Source organism: Salmo salar, chromosome 09, assembly GCF_965601325.2.
Source record: "Salmo salar chromosome 09, fSalSal1, whole genome shotgun sequence".
NCBI lineage: Eukaryota > Metazoa > Chordata > Actinopteri > Salmoniformes > Salmonidae > Salmo > Salmo salar.
Window position 1 is genome coordinate 132,486,064 of NC_138299.1, and position 12,243 is coordinate 132,498,306.

General features: G+C 46.1%; 1 protein-coding gene across 1 annotated transcript in view; it reads right to left on the reverse strand.

The window, feature by feature from the left end:
* The window catches only part of LOC106612868 (protocadherin-16), a 196,225-nt gene that overhangs the window by 164,162 nt on the left and 19,820 nt on the right, over positions 1-12,243 (reverse strand). The window contains exon 2 of the mRNA XM_045724531.2: positions 2,927-4,762. Coding sequence (XP_045580487.2) covers positions 2,927-4,741 — 1,815 coding nt within the window. The 5' untranslated portion in view covers positions 4,742-4,762. The remainder of the gene's footprint in view (positions 1-2,926; positions 4,763-12,243) is intronic.

A 12,243-nucleotide genomic window follows, 5' to 3' on the forward strand; every position in this document is an offset into this window, starting at 1 on the left:
AACCCCAACTCATCCAAACCCTGGCCGTCTCAGCCCCATCCTCCAACCCCTCTCCCCTAAACTCAACCCCAACTCATCCAAACCCTGGCCGTCTCAGCCCCATCCTCCAACCCCTCTCCCCTAAACCCAACCCCAACTCATCCAAACCCTGGCCGTCTCAGCCCCATCCTCCAACCCCTCTCCCCTAAACCCAACCCCAACTGATCCAAACCCTGGCTGTCTCAGCCCCATCCCCATCTCAGGCACACAGATGCTCGTGAAACAGGAATGAAATGAAACTCTAACTGTAATACTGGTCTCTAGAAACAGTTCCCTCTTTCCTCCAGCGCTCCTGTATGTTACAGGGTCTGATTGCGGCAGCAGCAGCAGCTTTGAAGTCTGGAAGAAACAGCGACTGATAAAAAGCAGAAGAAAAAAAAACGAATGGTCTTTTTCTCATAACTGACACAACAACAACATGAGAAAATGATATCTCTTAATGAGGCGTAATTACGGTTTTGAGCCCGCAGCGGGAACTGGCCTGGAGGCCCTGTAGCGAATTTAACGGGCCTGTGGTTTGTCAATGGTTTGCTTCTTTTTTGTATACCATACCCATTTTTGCTTAAGGTGTCTTTGACATGTGACATGTCTTTTTGTCAGATAAAGCCCTACCATATCATCCTGCAGCTGAATTAGGTGAATAAAGTGGAAACCTCTTTTGTCTTCAGCTGTCAGAGGGGCTTTGCACTGTCCCAGTTACCTTGGAAACCTTGGAGAGGTGAAGGAGAGGACAGCCAGAAAAGAAGAGATCCTCCAGCTCTGCAGACACCAGGTAAACGCCTCCCTTAGGTTGTATCCCAAATGGCACCCTATTACCTATGTAGGGCACTATGTGTAGTGCACTATAAATAGGGAATAGGGTGCTATTTGGGACACATCCTTAGCCTTTCTCCAACCTAAACCCCCTCACTTCACTTTCTCCACTCTAAACTCTCTTATCCTCTACAATCCAATCTAAACAGCTTGAACGTTAAAATAACACTTAATGCCTGACAATACAGCAGCAAAATCCAACATATCCCTTATCCATCTGTGTAGTACATTGCATTCGGAAAGTATTCAGACCCCTTGACACATTTTGTTAGGTTATAGACTTATTCTAAAATGGATATTGTTCTTTAAATATACACACAATAACCCCCAGGTTTTTAGATTTTCTTGCAAATGTATTTAAAAATATATATATATCACATGTACATAAGTATTCAGACCCTTTACTCAGTACTTTTTTGAAGCATCTTTGGCAGTGATTACAGCCTTGAGTCTTCTTGGGTAGGACGCAACAAGGTTGGCACACCTGTATTTGGGGAGTTTCTCTCATTCTTCTCTGCAGATCCTCTCATGCTCTGTCATGTTGGATGGGGAGCGTTGCTGCACAGCTATTTTCAAGTCTCTCCAGAGATGTTCGATCGGGTTCAAGTCTGGGCTTGTCCTGAAGCCACTCCTGTGTTGTCTTGGCTGTGTGATTAGGGTCGTTGTCCTGTTGGAAGGTGAATCTTCGCACCAGTCTGATGTCTTGAGCGCTCTGGAACAAGTTTTCATCAAGGATCTCACTGTACTTTGAGCCGTTTATCTTTCCCTTGATCCTGACTAGTCTCCCAGTCCCTGCCGCTGAAAAACATCCCCACAGCATGATGCTGCCACCACCATACTTCACCGTAGGGAAGGTGCCAGGTTTCCGCTTGGCATTCAGGCCAAAGAGTTCAATCTTGGTTTCATCAGACCAGAGAATCTTGTTTCTCATGGTCTGTGAGTCCTTTAGGTGCCTTCGGGGAAACTCCAATAGGGCTGTCATGTGCCATTCATTGATGAGTGGCTTCCTTCTGGTCACTCTACCATAAAGGCCTGATTGGTAGAGTGCTGCAGAGATGGTTGTCCTTCTGGAAGGTTCTCCCGTTTCCACAGAGGAACTCTGGAGCTCTGTCAGAGTGATCATTAGGTTCTTGGTCACATCCCTGACCAAGACCCTTCTCCCCCGATTGCTCAGTTTGGCCGGGCGGCCAGCTCTAGGAAGAGTCTTCGTGGTTCCAAACTTCGTCCATTTAAGAATGACGGAGGCCACTGTGTTCTTGGGGACTTTCATTGCTGCAGAAATGTTTTGGTACCCTTCCCCAGATCTGTGCCTCAACACAATCCTGTCTTGGAGCTCTATAGTCAATTCCTTCAACCTCATGGCTTGGTTTTTGCTCTGACATGCACTGTCAACTGTGACACCTTATATAGACAGGTGTGTGCCTTTCCAAATCACGTCCAATCAATTGAATTTACCACAGGTGGAATCCAATCAAGTTGTAGAAACATCTCAAGGATGATCACTGGAAACAGGACGCACCTGAGCTCAATTTCGAGTCTCATAGCAAAGGGTCTGAATACTTATGTAAATAAGATATTTCTGTTTTTGATTTTTAATACATTTGCAAAAAAATCTAAAAACCTGCTTTCGCTTTGTCATTATGGGGTATTGTGTGTAGATTGGTGAGGGAAATTTTTTTGAATACATTTTTAGAATAAGGCTGTAACTTAACTAAATGTGGAAAAAGGGAAGGGGTCTGAATACTTTCCGAATGCACTGTATTTCTCCTCTAGGTAATGGTCTCTCCATATCCCTTCGAAATGATTTCAGAACTTCAGACCCCTCTCAAACCCCAATGGTAGTTCTCTTTCCAATGTAGTCTTCATTTGGCATTTGGTATTTCCCAGTTCGCATACCAAAAACCTAGCAGCTTGCATACATGCAAGTTACAGATATCTGACTACACATGAACAAAATGCTGCAGGTAAGTCTTTCAAGACTTGTAGTAGTAGCAACTAAAAAAATGTAAACTCTCTAATGCAAGATTCACCTCTCGACAGGTTGACTAGAAGAACAGAATAGACAATGTCCTACCTCTAGTATGCAGGTCCCAGCGGCCGTGTTCTCCTTGATCGATACGTTGTAGAAGTTGGTACCGAACACAGGTTCGTTGTCGTTAATATCCTGCAGTACCACATGGACCAGAGCTGTGGAGGACAGGGAAGGCCTCCCTCTATCTGTAGCCACCACTGTCACATTCGGCCTGGGCTGTGACTCGTAATCCAGCTGGGAGAGCGTGGTGATGATCCCTGTTACTGGGTCTATGGTGAACCACTGGGCCTGGTTCTCATCCTGGCCGGCCTGGCCATCCTGGAGGAGGCTGTATGTGATGTCTCCATTGGGCCCCTGGTCTTTGTCTCTAGCCGTGACCTGCAATATGAAGCTCCCTGGGAACACCACCTCAGGTATGACCTGTGTGTACTGCTGCTGATCAAACAGAGGAGGGTTGTCGTTGACATCAGTGACCTGTATCGTAAAGGAAGACTCAGCCCTGAGAGGAGGGGTGCCTGCGTCTGTAGCCATCACCCTGAGTTCGTATGTGTCCCTCTCCTCTCGGTCCAGGATCTGGTCCACACACATCAGGTAGATGATGTTGTCCTTGGTGGTCAGGGCAAACTTTCCGTCCCCTCCTTCCAAGGAGACGTTGACATTGGCGTATTCTCCGTAGTCCGGGTCGGTGACGGAGATGCGTGCGACGTACTGGCCAGGCTGGGCGCCCTCGGAGATCTGTGGGGAGCCGTCTTCGCTGAGGAAGATGATGGTCATGGTGGGCTGGTTGTCATTGTAGTCCCGGACGTGGATTGTGACGAAGGCGTTGGTAACCTCGGGCTGCGTGGCGTTATCCCTCGCCTGGACCACAAGCTCGTGGACCCTCCGCATCTCAAAGTCCAGCGGCTTGTTGAGCGTGATGACACCCGTACGAGAGTCGATGACGAAGTAGCGCTCCGGGTCGCTCTGCCTGCGGTTGATCTCGTACAGAACCAGACCGTTGTCTCCCTGGTCGACGTCAGAGGCAAAGACTTGGAGGATGTTGCTACCCGGCTGCAGATTCTCTGAGATAATGGCGTGGTAGCGACTCTGGTTGAAGACTGGAGCATTGTCGTTGATATCCTGAACCGTCACATCTAGCACCATCTGACCAGTCCTCTTAGGGGAGCCTCCATCGAACGCCTCCAAGGATAACGTATAAGATGGTCTGGTCTCGCTGTCCAGAAGAGTGTTGACCACCAGGTCCAGATAGAGAACCTGGTTGGATCCTCTCCGGGTCTCCAGGAGGAAAGCCTGGCCGGGGTTCCCATCTTTGATGAGGTATCCCTGGGTAGTCAGTTGGCCCTTGTCCCCGTCCATTGCTGGCTCTAGGGGGAACCTGGTTCCCACCGCCGTCATCTCCGGGATCTTGAATGCCGCTCTCCTCCGGGGGAATGTGGGAGCGTGGTCATTGATGTCATTCACTGTGATGGTCACTTCAACGGTCACGCCCGTCATAGTCACTGCAATGAAGTTGTACCGGTCCCTCAGCTCATGGTCCAACACCTTGGCTGTCTTGATGATGCCCGTGCTCTCATCTATGTCCAGGTCACTCCCCACCCCGGTGCCCTCGTGGTCTGAAATGAAGTAAAGACTTGCGGTGACTCCAGGCGGTAACCCAGCGCTGATGTCCCCTACGATGGTCCCGGCAGGCTGTTCCTCGTCCAGCTGGAGCTCCAGGTTTCCCAGGACGGTGGAGGAGTGGACGGCGATCAGCTCCAGGAGGATGTAGGCCAGCAGCAGGACCTCTCGGCTCCACCGGCCATCACCCTGCAGTGACCTCGACACAGACCGCCCCAAACCCTTGGCCTCGGTCTTCATTCTGAAGGCTTCTTCCTAAACCTGAGAGGGACACAGAGAGGTGGGAAATATGTTAGTGTAGTGTACTGATCGTTACTTCCTGACAATGTGTGCGTCCCATTTGGCACAATATTCCCTACACAGTCCACTTCTTTTGAACAAAGTCAAGGTGCCAGAGTCAAGGTGCCCTTTAGGAGTTAGCCCAAGAAAACCTCTCGGCTGTTTGTCCTGGTCAGGTCATGTAATCAGGAAACATTCCAGGCTCCTCTTATGACCTGATCCAGCAACAAAAGCGGAGTGCTTTTTATTGGCATAACAAAGAGAGGGGACAGGCTTTTTCAGTCCATTTGGTGAGCTGTGTAAAAATGAAGCAAAATGCTTCAGACTGGGGTCCCAACCAGTGCATATAATAGATCCCTTGCATCACGCCATTTTCATCCCCTCCCTCCAGTCATCTAATAAGTTCCTTTGGCATAACAGAGAACCCTCTTTTGAGAACTGTCCAGACCACAGACAAGACCACCTGGGTTGAAATCTTTCAAATACTTTGAGTGTTTGCTCTAGCCTGCCTTGAATGGCAGGTGGGCATGGTTTGCAATTCTGGTACAATTATATTGGTCCAGTAAGACAGGCAAGCTCAATCAAGTGAAGATAAAGTATTTGAAATGATTTTGAATAGTATTTGAAGCCAGATCTCCCGCAGGCGTACGTTAGAACCACAGAGGGAGACGGTTTATGGTCTCAACATTTAGTTCTAATCAGAGAGACAGGTCCAAATGCAGCCAGGCTCTCTGGTCTGTAACACTACCCTCTGGAGCTACTGTGTGTGTGTGTGTGTGTGTGTGTGTGTGTGTGTGTGTGTGTGTGTGTGTGTGTGTGTGTGTGTGTGTGTGTGTGTGTGTGTGTGTGTGTGTGTGTGTGTGTGTGTGTGTGTGAGCTCTTATAGAGTGACGTGTTTGAAAAGCTCTTTACAATATTGAGTTGTCCCTGAGCCCATATTTCTATTGGGATGTTAACTTGAGGAATGTCCTTCCCAGGTCAATGTGTGGAGAGTAAACCAGGGCCCAGAAAAGTAAAGCTGTGTTATAGCATCAGAGAGGAAAACACTCTACTTTATCCTTTTGTTTTGAGAGGCGTAAAACTCCTGCCATTTCCCTGTGATATACAGTATGCCCTTAAAATGGTTCATGAAACTTCTGAAATGTCGGTCAGCCGCCTTTCATAAATTACACCTTTGGCAAATCAGGTAATTATGTCAGAAGTGAAAGTGTCTTCTTGGCTCCTGTAACCTATATTTCACTACACACAAGTGATTCTGAGTCCATAAATTTGGTGGATATTGAGAGCACATTTTTGCTTTTGCCTTAGTCTTTGTGATGGGTCTAACCTTTTTACAAGACTCAATGGTTAACTCCATGGTGGCTCTGTCTGGAATAAAAAAGATAATACTTTAAATAAATATTGTTAAATAAAGTGCATGGAAGGTAAAAATGGGCCAAATCTCTGTTTCTGAGCTGAACATTTCTTGACATAAAAGGTGGATAAGTGGAAGTTAGAAATTGTGGAAAGTCGTCAGATATATTCTAATGTATACTTAACAGAGGTCTGTCTAAGGGCCAGAAATAACTTTTGATAGTACAGTGAACTGTTCAGGGGGACATCCTTAACAATACGTCCTGTCTCTCTCTGTAGTTCTCTGATGATTTAAGACATAACAGCCAAGAGAGCACTACATTTGAACAACCACAAAGTGTAACAGTGAGAGTGAGGATGATATGGATTGCCACACAAAAAGATCATTTCTAAAACACTGAAGAAGAGATACTGTGAAATGGAGCAATTACACACGTTGTGTCCCAAATGGCACCCTATTCCCTGCACTACTTTCGACCAGAGCCCCATGGGCCCATATAGGGAATAGGGTGCCAACTGGGATGACAAAACTGTTTCGCATTATAGATAACACAGTTTTGGCAGGGTATCTCCCAACTGCTGATGACTTGTAATTTGTTGTGAGACCCTATGAAGCAATGTGGGATGTTTGAATGAGCTGACTGTCACCGTCTGCTGAATAGTCCAAAACCACTAAATGTGTTTCTGGCAAACAAGTGATTATTGTCTGTCTCTCATAACAAGAGGAGACTAGTTTTTTTATTTCCAGTTGTCAGTGGTTCTGTTTAACTCAATCCTATTCATAACTCATTTATTTTGTCCTGTGAAAATAAAATCAACTTTAATGTTCTCTTAGAAAACTCTGAACATGAAAACAGAAGTTTTATTACATGTTGAGGAATTCTGTTTTTTACTGTAGGAGAATATTACTAGAGGCCTACCAGACTCCCCCTAGTGGCAGTACTGCACCATTCAGGGAACTGTACAGTACTACATGTGTGTGTCTGTGAGTGACTACATTTACATTTACATTTAAGTCATTTAGCAGACGCTCTTATCCAGAGCGACTTACAAATTGGTGCATTCACCTTATGATATCCAGTGGAACAACCACTTTACAATAGTACATCTATATCTTTTCTTGGGGGGGGGGGGGGGGGGGGGGTTAGAAGGATTACTTTATCCTATCCCAGCTATTCCTTAAAGAGGGGGGGTTTCAGGTGTCTCCGGAAGGTGGTGATTGACTCCGCTGTCCTGGCGTCGTGAGGGAGCTTGTTCCACCATTGGGGTGCCAGAGCAGCGAACAGTTTTGACTGGGCTGAGCAGGAACTGTGCTTCCGCAGAGGTAGGGGGGCCAGCAGGCCAGAGGTGGATGAACGCAGTGCCCTTGTTTGGGTGTAGGGCCTGATCAGAACCTGAAGGTACGGAGGTGCCGTTCCCCTCACAGCTCCGTAGGCAAGCACCATGGTCTTGTAGCAGATGCGAGCTTCAACTGGAAGCCAGTGGAGTGTGCGGAGGAGCGGGGTGACGTGAGAGAACTTGGGAAGGTTGAACACCATGTATTTTAGAACGTGGATTTGTGCATGCTTGTATTGTGTGTGTGTGCATGCGTGTGGGATTCATGCATGTGTGTATGCGTGTCTTTGCACACATGTACGTGTGAGTAGCCTATGTGTGTGCCGCCGGCCATAGGGTGGTGTGTGTGGTGTGTGGTGTGGTGTGGTGTGGTGTGTGTGTGTGTGTGTGCGTGCATGCGTGCGTGTGTGTGTGTGCGTGCATGTGTGCGTGCGTGCGTGTGTGTGCGTGCGTCATAGTGAGTGAGGGAACAGAGCAGAGGGGAAGAGAGGAGAACAGGAGGAGCGGAGAGCGAAGGAGGAGAACAGTAGGGCTCCTTGCAGTCTGCCCTCTCTCTCCTCTCTTCTCCTCTCATCTCCTCACTCTTTTCTCCTCTCTCTTCTCCTGGCTTGGCTCTAATCATGGGTGCTGGAAGCCTGCCTCCACCAGATGGGATTCCAAGGCTAATTTCAGTCAGTCATGATTGTGAGCCGTCATACAAAAACACAGTACAAACTGAAGATGGAAGAAGACCATGGAATTGGAGTGAAAGAAAAACAGAACTCATTCTAGTTCTGTGGTGAAAACCTACAGTCAGGGCATTCTTAAGTGACAGCGTTTGTGTGTAGACAGCAGAGTTATGAAGTTGTAGCCTGCTGTTTATTTCGCTCATTCTGTGGTTAACATATTGAATTTGACATGCTGAACCCTTTTCTTTACGTCTTTATCTCTGCATGGCTTGTAATTTAATCTAGTTGAGTGCCTGCTAAGACAGTGAAGCAGTTTACAACAAGGATCCGTTCACTGTATCTGTTGCCTATGATCCATCCCAAATGGCACCCTATTCCCTACATAGTGCACTCTGTTTGACCAGAGACCTAATCTCAATGGTTTATACTGTAGTTGGCCAGGATTTTAAAAGCTTTCACTACTAATTATCCACTAATGGCAGAGTCTGTGGTAGCTCCATATATTAGGTACAATGTAAGTCCACAGAGGTTTCCATTGCGCTGCCAACATGGAAGTACTTTCGAGCAATAATGATTTACTTTATAGCAAAGCTGAGGCAGGACTTCTAGGTGTTTTTTCAAAGGAACAAAGGATGACTTTTCAAGGAGGCAGGGATCTTTCTTTGAATGCCACAGCAGAAATAATGCAGGCTCTGGTCTTGGTCTGGTCGTGTGTGTGTGTGTTGCAGCTGGAGGACCACTCTGCTGCAGCCTAATAGATCTAGCAGGCCCAGCCACCAGCCTGGGTCCTACAGCTCTACTATAGCTCTAACTGTATGATGCCAGATTAAGCCCAACATAAAGTCACAAACGACACACCAACTCAGCATAGTACTATGGCTTTATAGCTCGAACAATGTTCCTTATTCTTGTACTAAATGCTCTATTAAATATATAACGGTATGTGGAAAACACGTATGGTTTCCCCCACTGGCTGACTGGCAGGGATAGGGGGTTTGGGTTCTACTAGCTGCTAGACAAACAGAGAGCTACCTAGCTGATCAAAGATGTTTCTCCCTCCCTGTAGTCTGGAGAGCAGAAGGAGAGAGCAGAGGGAGAGAGCATAGGGGGGACAACGTAGCTGTGCTGCTGCCAGGGGCTTTGGAACACGCCAAAGGGGAATCCTGAATACAGGCTAGTTAGGTGCCAGCTGGGAGCCTTAGGGAAGAGAACAAATACAGGCCTGGGCCTTGGGAAAAGAGAAGACTGTCTAGCAACACAGGACTTCAGAGTACAGTAATAAAGATGTTGATGGTCTAATACAGAGGTTGGCAAGCAAAGCGCACAGAGACGGAATTAAAAGTGGCCCCCTTTCATCTTTATCACTAAGGTTGTGTCCCAAGTAGCACCCTATTTCCTATATAGTGCACAGGCCCTGGTCAGTAGTAGTGCACTATGTAGGAAACAAGGTACCATTGTTTCCATTTGGGACACAACCAAAGACAAATACATTATACAGTACGTCCATTCAAACACACCAATTTAACAAAACATTGACTCAATACTCATATCATGTATAATAGCATCAGTGTGTGTGCGAACTTTGCCCTGAAACCCTACTAATGCTGATACTTTACTGTGTTTAAGTTTGTTTAAAGTTCTACATGGTCAGGCATATTTTAACCCAGGTCCCTTTAAATCACCTCAACTGAGCCAAGTGTGTCAACAGGTCCTGGCTGCATATTAGCACCATATTCCCTATACTGTGCACTACCTTTGACCATACCAGTGGCGACCCGTCATTCAGGGCAGGTGGGGCAGAGTCCCAACTGTTTTGAGACCAACATTTTTAGCAAAAAAAAAGTATGGCAGCTCCAAAACGAAGGTATTTCAGCCTAGCTCAGTTCTTTCTGTGATGGTGGAGCAGCCAGCGGAAAATATGGAGCGTAGGTGTTGGTATGTTCTCTAGTTGTGCCATGATTGGCTCAGTGTTCTGTCACTCATGGGACACTATGTCACCGCAGTAGAGCACAGGGGAGAGCTCAAAACTTCAAGCCCCTTGGGTGCTGCCATAGAGTTACATTAGAAATGTCCATCCAAGAAGGCTCAAGGGAATTGGTCACAGATAAAATGACGTCAAATCACAATATATCTTCCTGTAGCTTGATTGGACTGATCATGTCAGAAGGCACAGTGATGAAGGCACAGTGATGAACGCACAGTGACGCCGAAACATTGGTGACTTACCCCAAAAAATTACTGGGAGTTTATATATAGAGTGTGCGACTCTCTTTATAGCTTATAGTTTATTCGCCTTTAGTCAGCACCTCTACTTAAAATAATTTTCTCTGGGTGTGCGCCAGCCCATGTTTTTTATTGTAGTGATCATGTCAACATCATACTTTCAAAGTCTAGCAGTCAAAGCTAACAGTCACTATCAAGAATCAAGTCGACAATATACTAGCAAATCCTTTTTAATCCTTGTCAAATGAAGATAAATCATGAAGAGAAAATATAGATAAAACGTATTGGTGCTCATCAGCAATTGGACATAAACAATACACAACAAGTTGGAAATCGCAAATTCAACAATGAGTGGTTTGGAAGCATTGCAAAGCAATCACTAGCCTGCTATTCAGTGGAGTGTCTGAGTGGTCCCCTGTCTGGGATTAAGGGTCGCTTGTCCAAGCTTAAAATGATAAACAATCAACATTGGCCATGCTGTCAATGAAGCATGATTTGTGCCACACACAAAACAACTGTTAACTCTGAACTGCGAAATCTGACTTCAATGAGTTCAAGACAACTGGGAACTCTGGGAACTCTGGGGAAAAAAACGAGCTCCAACTGGGAAAATACATTTTGAACGGTCATCAAACTTGGAATTGTAAATCCGGAACTCGGGACTCTTTCTAGAGCTACAACCTGAAGATCACTGACGTCATCATGTTTCGACCTTGTTATTTTCTGTGTTCCCAGTTGTCTTGAAAGCATCATAAATCCAGAGAAAACCTGACTTTGATGACAAAGTTTGATGACAAAATTTGCCCACGAAGGACCACGCGCCACCTTCCTGTTCAAGTGAGCACAGCACAACAAGGTGAGTCCAAAAATGTCATGTATACTGCTGCATAAATGATGTAATATGCCAGGGAGATATGTATACTATACCTAATAAAGTAATACTAAGTGTATGTTGTGTAGCAAGCTGTTAGTAGCCCATGTGCCGCACTCTAATAATTTGGTCTATTTTCCCCTTTTAATTTCACCTACTGTTCTAACTTGGTGGTGCACATGTAGCTTACAACCTGTTTTAGAGAAATGTAATCATCGAATATTGTAAGATCATTCATTGTCTGCTTGTATGCCCCCATTATTTATCCTACGGTTCTGACTTGGTGTGCAGGGAGAACACTGTAAGAACGGCCCAAGTCCTGAATTCTGTCGCTGTACATTTCAAAAGTGCTGAACAATGTCCATCCTAGCTCGCTCATTAATTAATGTCTTAATGGAAATGTCTAATTGCCTCTTATTCACTCATCGTTCGCTTATGCCATAATTTGTACATCTCAATTGTCAGTAGAAACCACATTTGTTTAAGCAAGTCAGCCATATCAGCAATGTTTTTTTTAAAGGAGTAAATTAGGCTGAATGAACTGTTTCGCTGCTATTTAGGTGTTGGGACTGATGTTGGGACTCTGTGTCACACCCTGAGTTGTTTCACCTGTCCTTGTTATTGTCTCCACCCCCTCCAGGTGTCGCTTGTTTTCCCCAGTGTATTTATCCCTGTGTTTCCTGTCTCTCTGTGCCAGTTCACCTTGTATGTCCAAGCCTACCAGTGGGTTTTCCTGCTTTGCCTTTTCTCCTTTTTGTAGTCCTCCTGGTTTTGACCCTTGCCTGTTCTGGACTCTGTACCCACCTGCCTGACCATTCTGCCTGCCCTGACCTCGAGCCTGCCTGCCACTCTGTACCTCCTGGATTCTGATCTGGTTTTGACCTTTTTGCCTGTCCACGACCATTCTCTTGCTTATTCCCTTTGGATTTATTAAACATCTTAAACTCCAACCATCTGCCTCCTGTGTCTGCATTTGGGTCTCGCCTAGTGTCATGATACTTGCTGTTGGGACA